This window comes from Drosophila teissieri, chromosome 2L (assembly GCF_016746235.2).
Source record: "Drosophila teissieri strain GT53w chromosome 2L, Prin_Dtei_1.1, whole genome shotgun sequence".
In the NCBI taxonomy this organism is placed as follows: domain Eukaryota; kingdom Metazoa; phylum Arthropoda; class Insecta; order Diptera; family Drosophilidae; genus Drosophila; species Drosophila teissieri.
The window spans coordinates 16,977,026-17,001,558 of NC_053029.1; the positions used below are offsets into that span (position 1 = coordinate 16,977,026).

General features: G+C 40.9%; 7 protein-coding genes across 8 annotated transcripts; 2 read left to right on the top strand and 5 right to left on the bottom strand.

Moving 5' to 3' along the window:
* The first annotated feature begins 228 nt into the window (after positions 1-228).
* On the top strand, positions 229-1,584 carry LOC122626683. Of its 2 annotated transcripts, none has more exons than XM_043807039.1 (3): positions 229-370; positions 480-637; positions 1,009-1,584. In XM_043807039.1, exons 1-3 carry the CDS (start codon positions 306-308, stop codon positions 1,194-1,196), a joined length of 411 nt encoding a protein of 136 aa, XP_043662974.1. In that variant the 5' UTR covers positions 229-305; the 3' UTR covers positions 1,197-1,584. The 2 variants fall into 2 exon arrangements, 1 of the variants encoding a protein (XP_043662974.1); XR_006326726.1 differs by having other exon boundaries at positions 241-370; positions 436-637.
* Positions 1,585-9,486: 7,902 nt separating this feature from the next.
* On the bottom strand, positions 9,487-10,474 carry LOC122625997 (seminal metalloprotease 1). The gene has a single exon (XM_043806093.1). It carries the CDS (start codon positions 10,437-10,439, stop codon positions 9,654-9,656), a length of 786 nt encoding a protein of 261 aa, XP_043662028.1. The 5' UTR covers positions 10,440-10,474; the 3' UTR covers positions 9,487-9,653.
* Positions 10,475-11,143: 669 nt separating this feature from the next.
* Positions 11,144-12,014, bottom strand: LOC122626279 (seminal metalloprotease 1). The gene is made up of 2 exons (XM_043806476.1): positions 11,779-12,014; positions 11,144-11,725 (listed from the first exon to the last, which is right to left on the bottom strand). The coding sequence occupies exons 1-2, from the start codon at positions 11,978-11,980 to the stop codon at positions 11,172-11,174; spliced, it is 756 nt and encodes a 251-aa protein (XP_043662411.1). The 5' UTR covers positions 11,981-12,014; the 3' UTR covers positions 11,144-11,171.
* Positions 12,015-12,762: 748 nt separating this feature from the next.
* On the bottom strand, positions 12,763-13,637 carry LOC122626309 (seminal metalloprotease 1). The gene is made up of 2 exons (XM_043806509.1): positions 13,394-13,637; positions 12,763-13,324 (listed from the first exon to the last, which is right to left on the bottom strand). The coding sequence occupies exons 1-2, from the start codon at positions 13,608-13,610 to the stop codon at positions 12,777-12,779; spliced, it is 765 nt and encodes a 254-aa protein (XP_043662444.1). The 5' UTR covers positions 13,611-13,637; the 3' UTR covers positions 12,763-12,776.
* A 609-nt stretch (positions 13,638-14,246) lies between these two features.
* LOC122626337 (seminal metalloprotease 1) lies at positions 14,247-15,238 on the bottom strand. Its single transcript, XM_043806555.1, has 2 exons — positions 15,015-15,238; positions 14,247-14,957 (listed from the first exon to the last, which is right to left on the bottom strand). Exons 1-2 carry the CDS (start codon positions 15,223-15,225, stop codon positions 14,407-14,409), a joined length of 762 nt encoding a protein of 253 aa, XP_043662490.1. The 5' UTR covers positions 15,226-15,238; the 3' UTR covers positions 14,247-14,406.
* A 619-nt stretch (positions 15,239-15,857) lies between these two features.
* On the top strand, positions 15,858-16,643 carry LOC122626568 (zinc metalloproteinase nas-4). Its single transcript, XM_043806878.1, has 2 exons — positions 15,858-16,065; positions 16,129-16,643. The coding sequence occupies exons 1-2, from the start codon at positions 15,858-15,860 to the stop codon at positions 16,641-16,643; spliced, it is 723 nt and encodes a 240-aa protein (XP_043662813.1).
* Positions 16,644-21,140: 4,497 nt separating this feature from the next.
* LOC122626448 (odorant receptor 35a) lies at positions 21,141-22,572 on the bottom strand. The gene is made up of 4 exons (XM_043806720.1): positions 21,691-22,572; positions 21,532-21,627; positions 21,284-21,466; positions 21,141-21,234 (listed from the first exon to the last, which is right to left on the bottom strand). Exons 1-4 carry the CDS (start codon positions 22,570-22,572, stop codon positions 21,166-21,168), a joined length of 1,230 nt encoding a protein of 409 aa, XP_043662655.1. The 3' UTR covers positions 21,141-21,165.
* Positions 22,573-24,533: the final 1,961 nt, after the last annotated feature.

Sequence of the window (24,533 nt, forward strand, 5' to 3'; positions counted from 1 at the left end):
GAATGGGAATCAGAAAAGTCTGGGGAAGGACCTTGGGATACTCAGCTATCAGCTATTATTTAGCCTTCAATATAGAATTGAGCATTGAAAGTCTTCTTTCTAGCAGAATTCACTAAACACATCATTAGCATGTGTATTTGCATATGTGCATATTTTCATTATTCTAAATTCTGTTTTGTATAGTATATAGTAGACATATACTAACAAATCGAATAATCTGAATATACCAAAAAATCTTACCCGATACCATTCCAACTATTCCCGCTAAAAATAATTAAGTCAAGCAGCGGCACCGCCCATTTGAGATGGCCATGAATGGTTGGATCTGCCTCGAGAGCCTGCCGGCATATCTCCCTTTGGTGCACGCCCCGTATGTTTGTACATATATAAACTGTTGCGACAATGTCAACATGCGAAGTTCTTCCTACCGCAAAGATGACAGATGACCACTTCATGAACCCATGCATTTTAATCCGCAGGCGGCAGTCCGGGCTCTTTTGGCCTGGCCAAAAAACAATGCCCATGCGGCCCAAAAGGGCTGGGATTCTGCATCCGGCCAGGCTTCAGGGATCTTTGAGGATGGGTGAGCCGGTGGCCCGAAGTCCAGTCCGGGTGGATAATGATGGAAGTGCACTCGGTAAATGCAAAATATACGAGTACATACATATATGTTTTGCCATGTGCAAGTTAAATGTGCGACACATAAATAATTTCACTGCCATGGGCCGGGTTGAGCACACGGTCAATGCATCAAGGATGCACTTATACACACTCGTTATTCCCCCCATACAAACACACAAGCTCCCGATGAATAAAGTTTCGCCTTGGACACCGACGAGTCCAAGCGAAACCGTCCCATGCATTACGTTTTAATTTTGCAAAAATTATTTAAATGCGAGTATAATGTAATGTAAATTTCCATTCGGTTTGGGGTGCGATATAAGTAGCTTTACATGGTTGCCGCTACTCAAATTAATGGATTTTTAATTGTCTCTTTCTCACTTACAGGCCTGGCTCGCGAATCCTTTTTGTCTGTCCTTTTATGTCCCAGTCAAATTACCTCAATAGCTGGGGAAAAGGGAAAGAGTGTGGTAAGGAAAATCCTTTTTTCTCGGCCCTTCTTTAAGGCTATGGAAAGTAAAATGTATAATGGGTTTGCTTCTGCAAAGGGGGAATTATTTAAGCGGGCTTTATAAAAATCGATCTGCGTAATGCAAGGAAATAATGGACATATAATCAAGGGATAATCAAGGATTACTAATACAACAAAATTGGATAGCTTTATTATATGTTTAGTTGGTGCATTTATAAGTAGCTAATTTTGATAGCGTCATAAAACTAAAAGATGTCACAGAATATATTCTAAAGCCCTAGTATACTAAGCACATATACCACATACCGAAAACTTATCAGCTAAAATGCTATAACCCAAATCCAACAGTTACCAAGTTTTTGGTCATGGCAAATATTTCAATATAAATATATGATAAAATATTACGCATACGCGTTCAAGTGCAATTTATGAGCGGAACCACTATCTCTTTCGCTCGAAAATCCATAAGCTTAAGCAGGCTGTAGGCTAAATCCGGCGCAAATTCCATGCGTCTCGTTCAGTCGAATTGGTTGAGGAAAATTGCCGATCCTAAGCCGGCAGTGCAATAAAAATATCAACAACAGCGAACGAGCAGGGATATGCAAAAAAAATGGCAACGCCCTCCTATTATTGGCTGACTCCGTGGCCTGTTTGCTATTTGTCTAATATTTTTATGTACTCGAGCAGCCACAGCAAAAGCAAAAACAAGATGAACTTTATGGCTTAAACTTTTTGCGTTGGCTTAAATAAATTTCCACTTAATAGATTCGTTAGAATAAATGGATGGCCAGAGGGAGAGGTGAGAGGGTAAGTGGGTTGGCAGCATGCTGCTTTCGGAGAAGAATAAGCTGCGGCATCAGTGAGTTTCCCCCACTGAATTTGATGGCATATTAAAAAGAAAGAGCGTGCAAAAAGGTCTCGAGTCTCGGCGCAGGGAATTCGGTTTACCCTTTTCTATTTTCTGGCAACAATTTGATTAGCGGCAATTGTGCAAAATTATAAATGACAACATTTCAGCAGGATTAAATTTAATCTGACGGCATTTCAGTTTTCAACCTCTCAGCAGCGAGTGCTTAAATCCGAACACACAGAAATTAATTTCATCATATTTTTCACTTTCTTAAAAACAACAACAGGCGGCAACGGCAGCACCGCCAGGAAAACTCAATCGCCAGCCCTAGGACGTCGTATCCTTGTTTGGGTCTACGCTTCGCTGGCTTTTGTTTTGTATGGGATCTCTGGCAGGATAATATGCTGTTAATGTTCTCTCTCCCGCTCCGGCAAGGATGTTGTGGTCTGCTGGGCTGGAAGAGAAAAAAGGATTCGAGCAGCCGCAGTTTGCTGGAATTGTTGTCATTTATTATTCCTGTTGTTGCCGCACAAGACCAGCTTAGACTACGTTTTGGCAATAATTAGTGAAAGATATCAAAGCAAATGACTTTATCTGCTTACAATCCCCCCTCACGACACACAAGCGCCAACATCCACTGATATCCCCATATCCGAGTCCTCGCACTCATCCAAGGACAATGAAGATGCTTTAATGTGTTGCTGACGACATGGTTCGGTGGTCAAGGGACGGGTTTGCCACTGTGCGGATGCGCTTCCCTGTTTTGTTTGATTCCCAAACACATTTTCCATGGCATTAGAACTTTGACAAGGAGCTTGCCGAGCTGAAAAGGATCAATCCTGCACCGCATTGGATTAAAGCGTTTACTGAATTTTTTTTATTTAAATTATTATGTCTGTTTATGATATATTTTTTTACAACATCCGTTTTATATACTTGGTTTTTATGAATACTTATTTACCTAGTAATTTTGAACAATCATTTATTAATATCGACGTAGTATTTAATGTAATGTGTGAAATGTATTCAATGACTTTGCAACTTAAGCCATAGAAAGTGTATTGAGGATTCGAATCCCTGCATCCTGCAGAAATAACTTCAGTAGAATATTCCCTTCTTCTGAGATTTTGTAGCTTGGGTTTTGTTTAAAATTTCAACCGCACCACACAGGCTTATAAAATATGGCAGTCAACAGCTCTATGTGTGTCCATGCTTATCCCTTACATCTTGAGCTTGTCTTTGCCATTTTGCCTGTTGGCCAGGATATGGAGTTGTCGTTGCTGCTGCCGTTGTCACTTGGAGCTTTGGATGCGTTTGCCAGAGCTAGGCTAATAATTTATAACTAGTTTATATTTTGGCAATTATTTCCTGCGTGAGCACATTCACAAGACGCATTTGGATGGGGCGGGAAGGGGGTCACAAAGACGAGGAAGGACATTTTGCGTATGGCCATTATAAGCCTAATATGCGATATAAACCACAAGTCAGGGCACGCAAATCAAAGCAGCGAACAAGGAGCCCAGGCGACGCGATAAGAGAAGTTAATTCACGGATAACAATAAGCATGCTCTTGGGGAAACCAGCACCAACAACCAACAACTTGTACATGCATTACAACAACTCATGAATATAAATTGCCGCCTCACTTTCTGGCCGAAAGGAGCCGCCAACTGCTCGGCGAGATTGTTCACAAAAGTTGAGGTCGCCGCGGGCGGTTGGCAATTATAACGCACAGAAAAATGTGTGTGTAGGTACAAAAAAGCAGACGGAGCAGGTGAATCGGGATTTAAGGACCCCAGCAATGCCAGCATTTATTAAGGTAGCTCAAGGCTGCGGCAAGATCCCAGGGGCTCTCATATATCAAATAAGCCGAATGGAAAGTCTCTTGCTTGAACTCCAGTTGCCCTGTTAATGCTTTTTTTTAACAAGAGTTTTTAAATATATTTTATTACATCGACTGCTTAATATTGGGAGTTTAAAATATAAAATATTGTATGTAATTAAATATAGTAGAATCAAATCAATATTTAGGAAGCCATGGGATTTGATGGATCACTTTATTTCCCCGAAAGAGAGTACAAAACCATAGGTTCGGTTAAAAAGTCTCAATAAATCCCCTAAACGGTGCCGGCCAATCTACCGGTCAAGTCCCCTGCCCATGGGTGGCTGTTAATAAAGCTACGGGGGGTCCGGAACGCCCCAGCTCAACTCAGCCCCCTGAAAAGTGTCACTTGAAGCAGGCAGCCTTGACTTTTCGTAGGTTATTGCGCATACGCCCCTTGCAGCAGCGTGTAATTTAAATGCAATTAAAATAATAATTTATCTTGCTCGCGCGGCTTGTCAACCTGAGCGATGTTGAATGTGGGAGGATCACACACGGTCGGCCCTCCTAAGCCGTCCCCGTGGAGAGGTATAAATAAATAGCAACCCGAGACATTTGCCAGTGATAAATGAGTAGAACTGACAACTCAAATAAAGGTACAAAAAAGGTGCTGCTCGCATTTTTAAGTGAGTTGTAAAGGGAGCACAGCAACCACATCATTTGTTTTCGATGTACATAGCCGTTAGCTATGAAGGGATCATTAGGTTAAAAACAATTACTCAACAATGTGCTTTATAACATTTCTTTGATTCTACAACTGAAACTTATCCTTTCCAACAGAAAAACTTCCATGAATTAATTAGTATAAGTATAGGACAGCACAAACATTATACATATTAATGCGTCAACCATAAATGCTTTAATTAAATTATAAAAATACGTGCTGCCCAATAAATCAAAGGCGACGTTGAACCCAAAAATATTCTCTTGCAGTCGCGCTCGTACCGTAATCAGAAAACAATAAACAAATAAAATTACAATTAATTGGATTTTTACTACCCTTTTTGTTATTGTCACCTCTCCTGCGGGGCTGGAGCATTTAAATTTTCATAATAAAATGTTATTTATTGCATTTGCATAAACCGTGTGCGTGCGTGTGCGTGCAATTGAATCAACACCGAGCAGCAAAGTAGCCAAAGAACAAAAAGTTGAGAAAATAAAGAACAGCGGCGACAACACGGCCGCCCGGCCGCCCGGCCAACAGCGGCAACAAAGCCGAAATCCTGGCAATAAAATGGCCAACAAACCGTTGGCAATAGCCAGCGGCTGCCACAATAAAAATCCCTTTTTGATTTATTCGTGGGCTGTCATATGGCCGAAGATCGAGTGGCATGAATGCGAATTAATCGCTTAATTGCTTTGCCAGCGGGACTAAGGGAATTTAAAACACGGGAGTTGATCAAGTAAATTAAGTGCGTGCCCAGATTAAGATATTCATATAGAAGGTGGATTTTAAGTGTGAAAACCACGGTCCACGACCGTGGAGTACTTTAGTCCTGCACAATCCAGGACAGGCGTTATGACAGCTCTTGCAATATAATTTTTTTAATTAGGCAGTTGACCCACTACCTCCGGCAGTGCTGTCAGTATAAACAATTATTTAAATTAAATAATTATTTAAGATGAGTCCTTCTTTTTATATATTAGCTATTTAAATATACCTAAAAGAACTGAATAATTTTAACAATGTTGAATGCTTCGTGACAAAGCCAAACTTAATCAAAATGTCACACGATGTTGCTGTTATTATTAATATCTGCTATTTCAACGAATAAGGCAGGCGTCATTAACGCGTTGACTACATATCAATTAATTAATGATGTACAGAGGAATGTCAAAATTAATTTGTGTTCACAAAATGTACCTATAATTTATTGAGTAGGTGAATGTCCATGCATTGTAAGTACTTTGTGACAACAGTAATAAAATGTTTTTGTAAACTCTAGATATACACAATAGCTACTTCTATTCTATTATACGTTCTTGATGAACCCTATGTGACCAGCACTATTTGCAGCAGGTTCTGCCCGGTAATGGCTAAGCAAGGGCCATCTGGTTCCCATCCCAGGACCTCTAAACCAGTGACATGGTTGTGCGTGGTTGCGTGGTACACACTCTTCGCGGATGCCACCTCCGAACCCCACTCGAAGCCCACCTGCCCCCTGCCCCCTGATGGTGCATATGAAAAACCTTGTGGCTGATGGGAGGCAGCTGGATGCAGTGCATCATGTCATCGTACGGCCGACGCAAATGCAATTTAAAGCAAACAATTTTTTGAAATGACCTACATCCTGGACAGGCCACGGCACACGCACGCAGATAGCAGGGAAATGGGACCAGCTTTCACTGCACCGCACACAACATCATTAAAAATTAATTCACGCTCGATGTCCTGTGCCTGCTAAAAAATAAGGGACGAGTAATGCGAAGTGCAGTCCAACAGCTCCTGTACAGAGAGAGAAATATATTGTATTTTACTTTTACAAGTATTTGCTACAAATTAATTAACTTATTTTGTAATTGTTTATTTAATATGATAAATATACTTAATATAAAAATATCAAATTAGTGTCCATAAAATGTGCGTTGATACACGGAAAGTAAAGTTCTATTAATATGCCGATCTGAGTTTTTAATTAAGTTGATGTTTTCAGAATGCAGAGTATAAATATTTAAGGTCTTCGACTATTTCACAGTGTATAAAGATGAGCTAAACAACATCAGCAAATGAGTGCACACGTTTTGTGGTCGCCGTGCACTTTATAATGTTGTCCTGGCCCGGGAACAGGATCCTGCAGGACCAGGTCCTGGCCCATTTCGTTTGGGGCGCCGCCTGATGACTTAATGAGCATAATAAGCTCAACGCCGAAATTACCTCTTTAAATGAACATGATGCCGCCCGTCTGCCGCCCAAACAGTCTAGTTTTAGCTGTGCGGAAAACAATCTAACACCCACACACACACGCACACACACAAAGGAACAGCCCCGCAGGACGAAACGGACACACAGGTGGGTAGTGTGCCAAATGGGGATTAAAAGTGGCATAGACAAGCGGTTACATATTCAAATTAAGTTTTTAATGTTCACACAAAAGGCGGCCATGCCAAAATAACCATTTTAAATGTATACAACTGTGGGTGGGTCCGGGAAATTGAGTGTTTGTGTGTGTGTGTGTGTGGAGGGGGCGTGGTAGTGGGTGTGTTTTAAGGGAAGCCAAAGAAATGCATGAGCAAATTAATTAATTCGCCATTTGATTGAGTTACAGTAGCTTACCGAAACCGTATTCCTGATAAAGGTTTTGAAATGGGTAATGACGCTGTTAATGGCATTGATACGCAAAAAGAGTTACTTTTAGCCCCATTTAAAGAGGAGCTCTAAGAGGAGTACGATTTGAATTTTAAATTTTAATAATTGCAACCAATATTTGCTTGATTTGCTTATAAATTGGAAGTATCACAAGGTTATAGCCTATCAAGAAACTATTTGAACGGCTTAATATTTAAATACTCATAAAACTCAATTGCAAGTAAGAATCGCTTAAGCCTTGACCCAACAATCTTCGCCGAATTTATAGCAAGACACACTGCGTATACACTACGTCAACCACACACACATCGTGTCACACCACCATAATCAAATTAAAGCATAATTTTTTACGATGTCATAGTCATAAATATGAACGATGAAAAAATGTGCCCAAAACATGGAAAACATCGTAACATAAGGACGCCAAGAGAGCAGGATGCAGGTCCTTGCAAGTGATTTCACATTTCAGCTAAGCGGCTGGGCGAGAAAAATAAAATTAAATGTATAAATCATTTCGGCGATGATTTAAAATTGAATACGCATTCGTCAGCAATAAATCGCTGAGGCCAAAGGACACGGTTCCTGCAGCTCAGTGGCCGTACTTGAAGCCAGGATCTCTCGGTTCCGAACTCAGTCACATATGCGCTTTTGCGCCTTTGGGGAAATTGCTACAATTCGTTTCATATTTCATGTGGCTTCGGAATTTGGGTTTTTGGTTTCCGCTTCTGTTTGTGAGAGCGCAGTTTCCTCCATGAGTTATTATTGGCAAACGGGTATCCACGGAGGAGCCAGCGGAATTGCGATTGTTTGCAGCTGATTTGCATACTATATGTATTCGAAACTGAAACTGCTGCCTCATTTAAAGGTCGCGGCTAAAATGGCTCACTTTCGGGCTAAGCGCAATTAGTTGCGTCTTAGTAGCCACACTAATAAGGCATACTTTACGGGAGTCATGTCTATCCAATTAAAGTACCTTGTGAAATTTTTGATGGGAAATGAGTCACCATTTTGCTTGGTATATCCCCTAATCGGTGGTTTATGATCTTTTTATAACCTGAATAAACTCCAGACTAGAGTTTTCTTTACTTACTGCTTAGAACCGTTGAAATATTTGTTATAATTCTATATTTGCACTTACCGCACATTGGACTTCCAAATTGAGCTAACCCCTGTTGTAGCTAGCACACTTCTTAATATATTTCATAAAATTCGACGGACTTACCATAGACCTGTAATTGTAATAGACCTCTTAAATTTATTGTTTATTGTAATTACACCGTGTAAATATTTTTGTGATTTGTACTACTGATTGTGGTATCAAAGGCAACGAAACTTAATTAACTGTTTACTCATCCTCAAGATAAAGGCAATTGAATATACAACTTCCTGTAAATTTTACAATACATTTCATTGTACTTTTTTTTCGTCGTACATACAATTTAGATAGAGCGCCCATTTCCACAATTATTTAAAGAACGTGTACCACATTTCCAAAGAAAATCGACGGCCTCAAAATAATCTCAATGACTTTTAATCGCCAATTAATACTAATTACATTCGCCTTTATGGTCAATCTCTGATAATGGGAATTAGCTCACCATTCATTTTGGTACCATTGAAAAACCGAAGTGGATTGACAAGTAGCTCTTAAAACTTCAGTGATATGTATTATAAAAGTAGCACATAATTATTAAACTAAGTAATGTTCAATAAAAAAGCCTCAAGGATATTTTGTCATTTTGTAGTGTAAGCAATTTTGTTAAAGGTTATAATTTACTAGCACACCGATGGCTTTGTTTCTTAAATGGAATTTCGTTTTGGGCACCACGTGTCAAAAACTGCATCGATCTCCATCTTGTGAAATCTAATTTTGCGATGCAAAAGCCTTTGAAAATTTGTCGCTGCTCTTGGTGTATGGTAATTTTCCCAAACATGCTCGCACCCGTCTTGAGGTCCTTTCTTAATTTCGGATGAAACAATGCGCATGGGAAGATATTGCAGGATGTTCGGGATGAGGAGAACAGGAGGAAGAGGGCAAACCGTGTCGTTGAACGAACGGAATCGAATTTATGGTCTAACAGCGCTGTCAAAATGCGAGAATTGAGTGCCTGTGCCGAGGTCCTGGAGCTCCGAGGACGTGTCCTCCATTCCCTGGGCCCAGATGCTTGCTAGACATTTGCATCTCGCATATAAATCGCATTAGCAGCACGCAATTACTAGACCTCGACACATGGGCACACGAAATGCGGTTTGGGCTTGTATTTCCGAGCCTTGAGACCTGGAACACACTGATAGTTTCTGCGTCCGCCTGAATTTTGTACTTTGCCGATAAGAAATTATCAGAGACAATGTCGTTAAGGGGTATGTCTTTAATTTACGGTTCGTTATAAATAGTTCAGACCGCGGCAATGACAGCGTAGATCAATAAAACCGATCTAATCGCTTCAGCCAGTGGCTGATACAGGTATAAATACATATACATATCACAATTGACTAGCTAAATAGTCTACCTGATGTATGATCACAGCAAAATAGGGCACTTGTACATAATATTGATCTTGTCTATATCCTTGGAGCTAAGGCCCACTCGCTGTCCAATTACGGCACTGGAGTCCCGGGGAACTATGGTATCCTCGCCGTTGATGGAGAAGGCTCCTGGGCGGTAATGCAGACAGCTGTCGTAGTCGTAGCCAACTTCGAAATCGGTCACGACTGTGTCGGCATACTTGTTGAAATTGAACTCCTTGCCGGGCACTATGTTTTCGTAGATCACGTCTATAAACTCATCTCGAATGGCCGAGCTCTGTTGGTGGTAGAATCCCAAGGCATGCATAAACTCATGCAGGATCGTTCCGGGGCGGAAACAGCCTTCGCCGATCGGGTAAACTTCCAGATTCATTTCCTGTGGGGCACCTTGGTAGCCCACGGCTGTGTAGCATCCTCCAGAGTTGGCCGTAACCGTCAAGTAGGCCGTATCCTCGTCGGTGGCTTCCCTGAACCTCAAACAAGTGTGCAGCTCCAAGGTATCGATGCCAGTTTGGATGGCCTTCTTGTGCGCCGTGTCAAAGTCATCCGATATCCTGTAGACCACCACATTCCCGGGCCATCTCTTCTCCGTGTTGATGAGGCCATTGCGAGCCTGGGGACCATTCTGCTCCAGATTTCTCTGCTGCTCCGCCGTCAGCATCATATCCCCCTCGACAAAGCCACCTGCCTCCTCCGGATCGTATACACCTGCTGGCAGGGGTTTGCCCGAGTTAAGCACTACTTGCAGCAGCAGCACGTATATTATTCCAGACCTCGACATCTTGCCAGTTGGGTTCCACGAACTAGACTAATAAAGTCGCAAGGGAAAACGGCAAGCTAAATATAAAACACGCAGGAAGGCTAGCCATACAACTCAGATTAGATACAGCCAGCAAAAACCTTTTTCGCAAATTGATAATGACAATCGGACTGTCCAATTCGATCAAGCTTTATGGTATATCACCTTCCTGGGCGGCGCCCAAGTGAAAACCTTCCATTAGTCATGTAAGTTTTCGATAAATATCTCTATCATACGTCACGAGTTGTCTTTGGATTGCCACAATTCACAATGATAGATAGCGAATTATATGTAGAAATCGGAAATTCAAGTGGTGTAGTGATTGGATTCTGAAGTGGCCAACAAAATAGCAAAAACAATTATAAGTAATTTAAACCACTGCTAGCCCAGTATGAGTAATTCCCCCAAAATCGTCATTTGATTACTGATTACTGCCCAACAACGCCGACACGCGTAATCGTTGTGCCAAATACAAGAGTTCGCTCGGCTGCCTAGAGGTGTTAGAACTCAAAATCTTATCGCAGAACAACGTTCTCTTTGATTCTCCACACTGGGGACTACGTGATAAGTCTTGAAGGCAATCAATGGGTTCTCAATTGCATGTTCAACAGGAAAGGACTGGCATGCCAATGCACTTTTAAACAAAACTTACAAGAATATTAATTTTAAAAAACATACTTTAAAAATTGTATGATAAATTCAAATGTATTTTGCCTAAACATAACCAGGGCATCTGTACATTTTGTTCAGCTTGCGAATATCCTTTTCGCTCATATACAGTCGCTGACCCATATTGGCAGCCCCATCCTTTAGGGGCACAATGGTGGGTTCGCCATTCTTGGAAAAGGCCTTGGGCACATAGTGCATAACACTTTCATAGTCGTAGCCTTCGTCGAAGTCGTGCCACCCAGTAGAATTGTCGTTGTTTACGAAATTGATTTTGTACTGCGGATTTATATTTTCCCACTGGATGCTGACGTAGTTGTCTCGATTTTGGGCCACATGCTGATGCTCAAAGCCCAGGACGTGAAGGAGCTCGTGGATTATGGAACCGATGCGAAAGCAGCCCTCGCCAAGTGGGTAAGTCTCAAGATTTACCACGTGCTTCTTATTCCTGTAGCCCAAGTAAACTGAATTGCAGCCCTTGCCTTTGGACGTAATGACGAGCGCCTTGTGAAATTCGGTTTCAGTAGCTGGCTTGAAAACAACACACGACTTGGCCTCTATGATGGAAATGGCTCTGAGAATTTCCCGATGATGACTGTCGGCTTCAATAGTTGTGTCAGGATAGGTCAGATCTTATTTGATATACATAACGTACCAAATTCATTTTTATCAATCAAATATTGCACAGTTTGATTAGGCCAGTGATAAATCTTATTGACCATTCCGTTTCGAGTTCGAATTGGATGAGCTTTGATGTCCCCCTGATAAAATCCTGCCAGCAGTTCCGGATCATTAAAAAGTTCACTCAAAACAATAGGTGCTAACAAAAAAATAAGAGCCAGTGTCCGCGGAAACATGATGAAGATAGAAAGCAAACTGAACGCTTTATTAACCCATGCCAGTGTGGCTATATACCATGACTGGACCAGTGGGTATATATCAATTTAATTCGACATGCCTATAGAGAACGAGTGTAATTACAGTAGTTTTTAACTAAATGTTTATAGTAGATAACGTCCATAAGATACCAGGATAGACTTCTTACTGTTAAGGTAAAAGTTATATGATCCTCTACATAATTAATGTATATAAAAAGCTTCAATTATAATTCTAACATATAGTAGCATATAGTAGTAGAGTAGCACACAAACATATTCCTAATTCGTTTGAAATCATAGGTGATTTTTCTGAAAATCACTGTACCACTGATGATGTTGTGGTCTTTACCAATATTTACTTTTTATTTAATGCCTAAAAGATGAATCGTACAAATGTACAAAAAGTATTTGCATACTTTCGGCTGTAGAACTTATAACACAAAAGCTTTTTTAAAACGTCTTTAGTATTTAACGAGAATGAATGCTATAGTCGAGTTCCCTGTTTATCAGATACCCCTTAATCAGCTAGTAAATATGCGAAAGAGAAATTTCAACAATTTGTGGCATATCGATAGAAATTGAACGGAAAGACAGGCATGGCCAGATCGACTCGGCTAGTTAACCTGATCAATAATATACATACTTTATGGAGTCGGGAACGGTTCCTTTTACCTGTTACATACGTTTCACCGAATCTAGTATAATGTTTATAATAATAATAATATTAAAATTGCATTAAATCATCTATATTTGCTCTATGAACTCTTCTTACTTATTACACCTGTCTGGGGCACTTGTACATTACGTTTAGTTTGTTAATATCGGACTGGGTCATTTGCAATCGCTGTCCCATGAGTTCTTCGGCGCCTTCTTGCAGCGGCACAATGGTCATCTCTCCGTTCTTCGAGAACGCATAGGCGGTGTAGTGCAGTACGCTTGAGTAGTCATAGGGTTCTCCGTAGTCCTCAACGGTTTCGTTGTCGTATTTGTTGAAGTTGCCCTCAGTGCCCTCAGTTATGTTCTCCTCAGCAATTCGGACATAGTCGTCGCGGTTCCATGTGCTCTGCTGGTGATAGAAGCCAAGGGCATGCAGGAACTCGTGGACAATTGTTCCCAGCCGGAAGCAGCCTGTGTCCAGTGCGTAGTTCTGCAGATTCAGCTGCTGAACCCGGTTGCGATAGCCTACATATGAGTAGCACCCTCCAGCCTCCGAGGTAACATTCACATAATATTCCTGGTCAGTGGTGGCCTCCTTGAAGACCAGGCAAGAACTTTGTTCTATTATGCGAATACCTCTTAGAATATGGTTGCGGTGCTCGGTGTCTGAATAAAAATGTTTACTCAGCTAGGTAATACAAAATTGTAAGTATTATTACACTCGAATTGCCTTACCAATATCGCGATTGATGTAATAATAGACAACGCGGTTGGGCCATCTGTAGGTTTCATTACGAAGTCCGTTTCTTGCCTCCGGACTGGGTACCATGTCGCCTTCAATATAGCCAGCTGTCAGTTCAGGATCGGTCTCTATCCTCTGCTGGTTGGCTGGAGCTGCCGAGCAGGAGCTGGCCAGGAATATGACCACTAAAGTTAGGGCCCAGTTCTTCATGTTGATGGCTCCGCGATCAAAAGGTTACTGATTGGTGCGCCTAGCTTAGGGTGATAAAGAGGTATGGTTAGCTATTGGATAATTTATGACTTTTGCCACAGTTAAGCTTTTATGATCAGAGAAATTGCCCAATGGTCAGCGCCATGCTGTTATCTTATCGGTCAATGATGCGTGCGAATGCATAATCTCGTCTACGTAACCTTAATTCATTGTTGTTTCTTTAGAAATTTTGGAGTTCCCAGGGCCATTTATTTTTATAAAAGCTATTTAGCTATTAAACATTTACGAGTACATAATTGAGAAATTAAAAATATTTCGTCACAAATTATATTTTAATTTTTATTGACTTGTATAGTAAAGGAACAAGTAACATGTAACAAGTAGAAGAAAGCGTCTCTTGCTCAAATTAAGGAATAAAATATTAAATCTTCTGTAATTTATCATCATTAACTGGCGAAAAACACCTTTCTTACCCAAATCACGTGTAATATTTGTTCGATTCCCATATAACAAAGGCTACGAACCACGTCCTCTCCCATTGCGCAATTTCATCTTGCAACACACCCAGTCTCAATCAAAGTTACAACGCCTTCCCACCCCAAAGTATAGAAAATCAGTGTCAGAATTAATCCGGAAGCAAATGACAGCGACGAACATTCTCCTAATTGCATTTGTCAACACAAAAAAGAGATTATATTTTTCGCGAGAAAAGGTGACAATAATAAAATGAAATTTATCATCATTACGTTGCAAATGCGCCTGTAGAAATTTCCGAATGGAGGTAGGATAAAATAACTCATTCTCTGGCGGAGGGGCATTTGTACATGGCATTTAGCTTTCTGATATCGGTTTCACTCAGCTCCAGCCTCTGGCCAATGACATCTTCCTTTCCTTCCTCCAGAGCCACAATGGTCCTCTCGCCGTTCTTGGAAAATGCATAGGGACCATAGTGCATTACACTGCCGTAGTCGTATTTTTCACCGAAATCGTTGACGGTTTCCTCGGCATATTTATCGAAGTTAAACTCCATGCCTTCGGTGATATTCTCCTCTACAATTTGCACATAATCATCCCGATCGGCGGCGCTCTGCTGGTGGAAAAATCCAAGGGCATGCAGGAACTCATGTACAATCGTATACAATCGGAAACAGCCGACCCCTATTTCGTTATTCTGGAGATTCAGTTGTTGGACGCGGTTCAGATAACCGATGTAGGAGAAACAACCGCCCTCCTCGGAAGTCACATTTACATAATACTTCTGATCAGTGGTGGCCTCCTTAAAGGTCAGGCAGGAAATGGATTCGATTTTGTGAATAGCGCTCACGATGTGGTTACGGTGTTCTTCATCTTTTGGGATAAGATATTATTTATAACATAGCATAATATTTGCTATTCAGTTCTTACCAATATAGCTATTAATGTGATAATAGACAATGCGATTGGGCCATCTATAGGTTTCATTGCGCCAAATATTCCTCGAGGATCCACTGGGCACCATATCACCCTCAATATATCCAGCCGTCAGCTCCGGATCTGTTTCCGTTCGGATAGATGGGGCTGACCAAGCGACGTTGATTACAACCAAAAGTAGAAGTAGTATACTGTAATAATACATATTGGTTGCTAGACTTTCCGTTCAATACTGTCTGGCCAGTTCAATACACGAGCGTTGGTCAAGTCCAACGTTATAGTTAATCTTTAGAATTTATGGTTTTTGAATTAGTAGTGCCGTTTTCAAATGATATCTAATCATTGGTAGTAAGGTAGCAGAAGTAAGTAAGAAATAAAAGTTTATAATCTCGGGCAATTAAAGTCAACATGCTGAATTTTACTAGTGAGACGAAATTTACAAATTTATGTTTGCAGTCCAATGTTACATTCTGGGAGAAAATGTAATAATTTGTTTAAAAATATTTGATACTTTTGAAATAAATAAAGCAGTAGTGAAACGGGGGAAGTTTACAATATGCAAATAAATATGGTTTCATACTAATTAAATAATTATAAGCTTTAACTGTCTGACAATTACAAAACGATAAAAACGATAAACTCGGCAATGTCGCTGGTTTTTTTACGTAATCTGAAGAACTTTGCTAAAAATCGCACTTCCTTTTAGATAATCGCAATTAAAACTTTACTGTAAACAAAGAGATGGGAAGTCATCTTTATTCATTTATTTTCTGTGTATATCTATACAGAAATTGTATAAAAGCCTCTTGTTCTTAGAAATGTAATATCAGTTCTGGAATGCATTACCTTGCACTCGCTGTGCTCTTTGCACTTGGGACCTCGGCCAACGGTCGTCCTTCCATTAAAATTCTGGAAGACGACATCGTACTAATATCAGAACAACTGCAATATTTTGAAGGAAGTCCAGAAGGTCGTATAGTGAAATCTTGGTCAGAATATTACTGGAAGGAAAGCACCTTGGTCTACAGCTTTGCCAGAGGGTTCTGTAAGTAAAAACTGTAATTTAAATATATTCCTTATATTATTTAATTTTTTTCATTCATCATAGCTTACTCAGAGCTTGCTCGTATTAAAAGTGCCATGGCGGAAATATCATCCAAAACCTGTGTGAAATTTCGCCAAACAGAAAACAGGAGAGAGCCACAAGTAGTAATACAAAGGGAGGGTTCAGGATGCTGGTCGTATGTAGGATACTTGGGAAGGGCAGACCAGGCCCTCAATCTAGCCAGTGGATGTATGTCGAATGGAACTATTCAGCATGAACTTCTTCACGCCTTGGGCTTCTATCACACACACAGCGATCCGCAACGGGATAGATATGTGAGGATCCAAACGGATAACATCAGATCCGGTCATGAACGTAACTTTCAAAAGCTTCGGGCCAATGAAGTGACAAATTATGGCCTTGGCTACGACTACGACAGCATCATGCACTATGGTCCATTTGCGTTCTCCGAGAATGGAAAGCCGACAATTGTTCCCTTCAAATCGGATGCAAAAATCGGCCAGGCAACGCAAATGAGTCCGAGGGATGTGCAAACACTGAAACGCATGTACTGTTAATTTAATATTTAGATAAATAACACAAGAAGCCAGTAACCTGCAGACTAGCTGTCTCTGAAATAAAGAAAATAATGTTAATCGTATTGGAGGGTTTGTGAACTGAAATCATAATCATATTAAATTTGTCTCGCCCCATAACTATATGGACTTTAATATAAAGACAAAAAACCAAATAACGGTGTTAATTTCATATACATAGCCAGACTACACCCTTTCGAAGTAATCGCAACATTTGCAATTCTAACGAGCTGTTGCACTTGACAGGAAACTGCAGTCTCCTGCCCCGCAAAACTTCTTCCACATTCCACAAGCCGGTTAATCTGCAAAACAAAAAGCCCCGGCCAACGTAGAGGAAGTGTTTGCCTTTGCCAGCAACTAAAAATTGAATATTTAGTGGTCGTAATTAAAAATTAGCGCGCCAGGCAACTAACCATGCGACCGCGCACCTACAGCTACCTACCTACCTGCCGGCTGAGTCCTTCCGTGTAATCCCAGGACCAACTATCTGCGTAGACCGTCCCGTACTCTCGACTCTCTATCTCTCTCACACAAGGACCGGCATGGCATATACATATATTTGGTTTTTTAATGGCACAAATTGTACTAAAGCCAAAGCTCCTCCAGAGCTGCCTGCCCACAAAACGGAAGTCGTAAACATTTAATTTATGCAAGCAGTGCATTCGCTTTTTTAGTTGCAACTAAAGATGGGCCAACGTCATCCAGTATGGAATAGGTGGCTTAGCTTTTGTTGCTGCCGGTTTTATCAACGCTCAAGTGTGTTGCCTTGGCGACAGGACATTTTAAATGTATACTTACCTCAACAAAAACCTTTACGAGGGTGTTAGGGCTTATAAACATAACGAAAAAACTACACATTTTAATAACTAATCTCTTAAAATCTTATAAAAACTAACTTTTATAGATTGTTTGGCTGTACAGCATTAAAAAGCCAAGTGATGATGATCATTCTTAGACGAAGCCAGTTGCCGGAAGAGCCAAAATCTCTAATCATTGAAAATCCGAATTTTTGACAGCCCTGCAACCCTGAGCTCAATTAAATAGGTTTTTTATAAAATGTTATCACAGGCCAACGCGATTACTACGCTCTCAAGCCATACTGTCTGGGGAATTTGCAGCTTTTTATTTTGAGAAAATATTGCTGGAATAATAAAGAGAATTTAATGGGTTAAGGCGGCCACTAGGACGCCTGGCCATCAACTTTTCGCCAAGAGCAGTAAAAAAGTCAGCAGGCTGGAGCTCGGCTTTCTTTTCGCTTTCTTTTCCCGGGCCCTTTGTGTTGTGTTTGGCCCCTTGCTCTTCTTGCGATCGTTCTAATTTTATGACATTCTATTTTCATGCATAGCAAACGAGACGCATGTGTGGGTGATTTTGCGGGGGCGTGGGTGGTTTTGGAGGCGGGCGAGTGCAGCCATAGCCATTTCATAGTCAGACATGAATGCTGCGCTTTGTTGCCCTGCTACGCCTTTGTTTGTATTGCCCTCAGGGGTAAAGTTTTTAGGATAATAACTTCCTGCGACTTTACGAGCCAAGGCAAAAGCCAAAAACCCACCAGCACCAGCACCAGCAGCAGCGGCAACTAAAGGGAAATGAGAATACTTAAGCAGAGTACACTGCTATTAAGGCTGCTGGTACTTAGCGGGCTGCATTGGCTCAAACTTTTACCTTCAGGTTCCTTTAACTAATTTTTAGGTGTATTTTTGACACCTCTTTGAGTAACTGAGAGCTTTGTTGTGAAGAATTATTTCAATTATTCAGTAAGACAATGCTATAAATAATAAATAGATTTATAATTAGCATAAGATAGTTAGTTAGCATTAGATATTTTTACTTTAATTCAGTATAAATACTATTTGAGGTATTTCGCAGTTCAGGAAATCGAACTTAAAAGGCACTTTATGTTGAAAGAGCTCTGCACTTTTTCGCAGTGCTGCAGAGGAACTGCATATGAACAACGTGGCGAAGGCAAGCCCTGAAAAATATCTCAAGACCTCCACTTAAAGCAGCCAGCGAGTAAAAGCAAAAGCAAATGCCAACACATCAGCGGTGCTAAGGGTGGATGAGCTGGCAGACCGCAGAAACTTTTGACGCTGACGACAGGCGGAAAGCCTGCGGAAAAGTCCTGGCAAACTAACGTTTTCCAAGCCAAATTTGGATATTTAACAAGGGAAAACATGGAAAGTATTAGGCTTTTTATGACAGCTATAACCCATTTTTGAACTAGTGTGTATACCAACAATGGGCTTTTAAAATATAAGTACTTCGTAAAACTACTTAATATCATTCTAATCATAAATCATTCGTAAAACTACTTAATATCATTCTAATCAGATTAGTTAAATTATTTTCTGTGCCTCGTTTTTTAATTAAATTAATATTGTATTTCTGCATTATGGAAATTTCCTCAAGTGCTGTCTATGATGGCAATGCTGGGCAACACTGCTGAGAAACAGGGCGGAGTGTAAAAGGGTGGGAGTTGGCGTTGCGGTGGCATATTAAAGACAGACAGCTGTAGTAGGAGCACCGCCGTGGCTGTGGGCATAATCTCAGACATAATTACACACACAACTCACAGGAGCTGGGCAAAGGAATGCGAGTGCAAGGACTCCGAGCCTTATTCTGATTCTGCGACCAGGACTGACAAATGCAGTCACACATGAATGGACTTTTCTTTGGGCTTCTTTCTGTTTCTAGGTTGTTTTTACTTTTAACGGGGCTGGGGGAGGGTTGACTTGAAGGTGAAAATAACTCACCGCCACCTGTTTTCCCAGGAGAACTCTTCTCGAGAGGGCAAACTTTTAAAGTGCATTTAAAATTAATTAAGCATACGACGTGTTGCCAGTTCAGAAAGTATTGCATGACAGGTACGGGAATTAAGAAGACTCCGTGCTGCTTTATCTAGCAATTAACAAGTTCTTTTTCTTTTTCACTTGTAATTGATTTGAGGCCCTCGAATCAAAGTTTAATTTCGCGATGTGCCACAATCCTGTCCAACTTTATTCGTATGCTGTTGCGCCATGCGCGGGTTGGAAAGTTTAGACACAATATCGCTAATGATAATTACAAGCTAAAAACTTTTGCAGCATTTACTTAAGCCCCCCTATACATTTGTGCATTTGGCCTTAGCTGAAGTTGGCAACACAAGCATAAATATCAAATTTTCAGTGGTTAGCACAAAAGTTCAGTGCTAAGAGGGAATGATAAGGGGTAGTAAGTCCATAACTGGAATATTTCAGCTCCCGCAGATCCTCGTCTTTCCCCGGACTGTCTGTCTAATTAAGCGTTATTATTTCGACTTGCACTCAATGCATAGTACGGTCCAGCAGTTGAGTGGCGACTGTGAATAAATGTGGTGTATTTGTGGTCTCCATTCAGCATTGAATTATTTCCAACACGAACTGTTGTTAAAACTTTGCAACTGTGTCTTTTTTCATTATTAAGCTATTTAAATAGTCCAATTTAAATTTCCAAATTATATTGAACAGAAGTCGACTGTGCAAAACTGTTAACGACTGTTATCAAATTCATTGAATTATTTAATGCTTGCAAACTAAAGAACTGCATTCTTTTTATGTAACTGATGCAAACTTATCACTCTAAGCGTGGTAGAACTAACCCATTTCCCATCTATACTCAGGATAAATAAAACTCATTAGTCGTCAGTATGGGCAGCCAGTTCGAGTGCCGGCACGCCAGTGGAACAACACGGTGCTAATGAAGTACAAATTGGCTAATGGGGCGGGTCGAAGCCCTAAATCGACGGCCATGGAGACGTCGACAGGGTCTAATTATCAATGAGCGCGACGCCTGTCGAAGTTCGACTTCCTCTTATGAGGGAGTTATGGGCGGAAGATGGAGACAGCCTAAGTTCGGCAGGAGCGGTGCGAGCGGGATGCATGGGCTTTTTATGTGAAAACTTTTGTGCATTTTCATGGCGAAACTTTAATGGATTAATTTACCAAAATGTTCGTGCCAGAGGAAATTGAAACATAGTGGGTGAAGGAGCAGGGCAGCGGGGGAAGAGCTCCACTGAAGTTGAAGATTTATGGCTTACGCCACAGACGCCATCCAAGCCCGGCTTAATGGCCGCTGATCATTCCCAGAGATGGCAAAACATGGAGAGCTGAAAATTTATACTTTTTTCTGGCTCTTTGCGTTCGGAATGCTTGCGATATTCTAATTTCATTACCCACCAGCAGTGGCAAAAGTTTTATTAACTTTCTGCAAGTTTTTGCTGCACAGAAATCATGAATATTTTATTGCATATTTTCAGGCGCCTCCACCCACTCACACACACATTCTCACATGCTCACACATTCTCACACACACAGGCACAAAAAAACAGCAAAGGAAAAGCCAATGATGCGTGTAAGCCAGCTCCTTTTATCAATTCAATTTAATTAAAATTAATTCACCAATAATTGACTTTTAATATGCAATCATTTGTATCAGCGGACTAGAGTCGCAGAAGGAGGCAGTGCGCCATTAAAAAAATGTGAATTATTTAATTGCTCATTTGTCGCCGCTGCATCGAAGTGAGGAACGTGAAGTACGAGAAGGATGCCTGTAGAATCTGAAAAACAGCGGACAATTGATGGGTTTTGCACTCGTTTTTCACTTACTTTTAAGACTGCCTGCAGACTAACGCGAAAATATTTTAGCCCGGTCACATAGAAGGGTTTGCTGTTCATCTCAATGGCCAAGTTAATGAGCTTTAGTAGTCGCAGATTTTCGCTGGGATTTGTAGAGTACTGCAGGATTTGCTCCCAGTGGGTTAGGTAGTACATCGAGCTGAGGGAATCCGTCTGTGTTGGAAACAAAAATAATAATAGCCTGATTATATATAAAAGTAATAAATAGTTTAGCGTACAGTAAACGCCAGGTCTGAACCAATCTGCCCTAAAGAAAGCAGCTCGACGGTTTTAGCGCCGAACCAAATCGCATAGATGTAATTGGCCATAGGATTCTGTTGGAAAGTTAAAGAGTTACTAAAAGCTATAGTTATGTTTAGTTTTAAGAGATTTCTCACCGTATAAGCCTTGAAAGAAAGAGCACATAAAAGGCCCGCAGCGAATGCAAACATAATAAAAACCCGTACAGTATACTGGGCCTCCAACTGCTGGCCAAAATGGTTTAGGTCCACATTTTTTTTGAGAGTTTTGATGATTAGTACCTTCAGCTGTTGAGCCATATGAGGGCGATCCCTTGCAACTAGGATTTTTTCAATGGCCAACTGCAAGTCCCTCTTAAGCAACAGATATTTTCCATCTAGGTGGATAATTAATTCACACAGCAAACTAGTCTCCCCGAACATCATGGAATCTATTACGACGCCAACCCAAACGTTTGACAAAAGCAGTGGCACAAATAGATACAAAGGATCCGAATCGAACGGAAAGATCATGGAGTACAGAAAGTCTTTGCTTTGGTTGATGATGGAAAATACGGGAGAGATTAGATACAGAGAGATAACTGCTCCGTACATGGCCGAAACCATTCTATTTATCAGCATTTTTCCATCCACTTTTCGGAACATTTCGGGTTCCTTCCGGGGATCAATATAAATATTAGCGAAGAATATTTCTAAAAACTTCTGAAGCTCTTCGTGGTGCATTAGAATATGAAGACTCCTGAATTGGCCCTCCACGAGGATTAAATACGTTGGCATGCCCGTGAGAAAGGCGTCCAAGTTCCGATTCCTCGCCTCGAAGCGCAAGTACCTCAGCTCTGCATCGTTGTTCAGCATAAAAACCAATGTCATCCCAACAGCAAGCACCTTGTCCAGATATCGAGCCCACTTTCCCGTGCTCGGATCCAATGGCCAGAAGATGTGATTTAACCGAAAAATCGCCAAGGGCCAGGCCAACTTAACTTTCTGACCATCAGCGAACCGGGGCACGTAACGAACCATATTGAAGTCAAGACTGTTGAATAATGGCTGCTCTCCTCCGACTTATATATGCACCAGGGATTAGACGGGAGCACAGACGATGGCAGTTTCTCAACTTTTAAATGAAGTCTCCCATGCGTGCAATGGCTCAATTAAGTTATTATCCTCCAGTTCCAAGCCGAACGGAAACATTTGAAAGTCTCACATTAATATTGCCTCATTTACGGTGTAATGGCCTGTCCTCGTACAATTGAGACAACTTTCAGGACCACCACCAGGGAATTGGCCTTTACTGGGGGTTATTAAACGCAGGTAATGATGTAAGCAGCGGTAAACAAGCCAATTAAATGTAAAAACTTATTTATTGTTATTCAAAAATGTTTGTTTACATTTATGAGGGTTGCCTTTAATATTTCGGGAATGGACAACTTTAGGGTTGCAATCTGTCAACTGAAAGCGGCATCGTAAAGCTCAATTTGTCAATCGCTCAAAAGAAGTTCGTGTAGATTGGTCGAAAGAAATACGGTTGCGGTGCTTCGAAACACTACCAGGAAATCGTGACAGGTTATGAATCGTGGATTAACGCGTATGAGCCGGAAAGTAAACAGCAGTCAACTGTTTGGGTGTTTCAGGATGAGCCAAATCCAACAAAAGTTGCTCGCGCACGAAGCACTTCCATGCAAATAATCGACTGTTTTTTCGGAAAAACTGGACATGTCGCAATCGTACCACTAGAACAACGTAAAACAGTGAATTATAACTTCAACAATTTCATTTGTTTGTAAGCTGTCTTCCAAGAAAACAGGAAAACCACCCGCCCTCGACGGATCACTCTTTATCACAACAATGCGATCTCTCACTCGTCGACTGAATCACCTGCAAGTCCGATCGAGAATGTTCGACATTCTTTTTAAAATATCGATATAAATTGACAAGATCAAAATCTAACAAAAATGTTACAAGTGAGGGAGTGGGAGTTTTGGGGATTGTGGGCATTTGAGTAGACGTGGCAACTTCTATGTCTCTGGAATCTGCATGTCCAATTTAACTTTCTAGCTTTTAAGTTCCTGAGATCTCTACGTCATACGGATAAAAAAAATAGATGGACAGACGGACATGGCCAGATCAAGATAATAGCTATGTACTTTAAAGGGTTAGAAACGCTTTCTACTACCTGTTACAGTACAGTACATGTTACATACTTTTAAACGAATCTAGTACAACGAATCTTTTACTCTACGAGTAAGGGGAATAAATATATATGTACTTATATTAGTGTTACATTTACAAATGTACAAGCAAATAAATGTCGTTTGTTTTTATGAGTCAAGTTTGATTTACTATCCTACATTTAATGAGCACCAAACCATGATTAAAAGTGATTGTTTATATAATTTAAACAAGCATTGAGCTTATAACTACAATTGGGAAACTACAAAAAACAAGAATAAATTTCCGTTTCAATTACTAACCTTGCTCAAAATCCTGCCATTGAAAACATTGTTAATTCGTGACATATTTTTGCTGTTTTTATAAAGCCAACATTTCCGCAGCCGTAAACTCCCTTCTGTCAACTGCGGCATGAAAAACTCACTTAACAAATTCATAAAAATCAATTAATTCAAACGCGCAACTTTCGCACGCTTTTGCAGCTCTCCCAGCTTTTCCAGCTTTCCCGGATTACTCCCAGCGATGCCATTTGTGCCGGTCCGCCTGCATCCGCTGCGGTCTGCACTGGAGATAGTGGCAACAGTTTGTGTTATGAATATTTTAAGAGGCAGCCGTCTGTCTCTCGCTTGTCTAACCGAATAGAAAAACGACAATAAGGCAACAGGGCCACAGCAGCGGGCTGAGGGCGAAATTTAAAGGACACCATCGAGCGACGAGGAGCTGGGGCCCCGGCGTAGAAACTGCAGTTTGCTCGCCACATTCATCTTAATTTCCTGTCACGACAATGACAACGAGGTTCGTTGCCTTGGTGG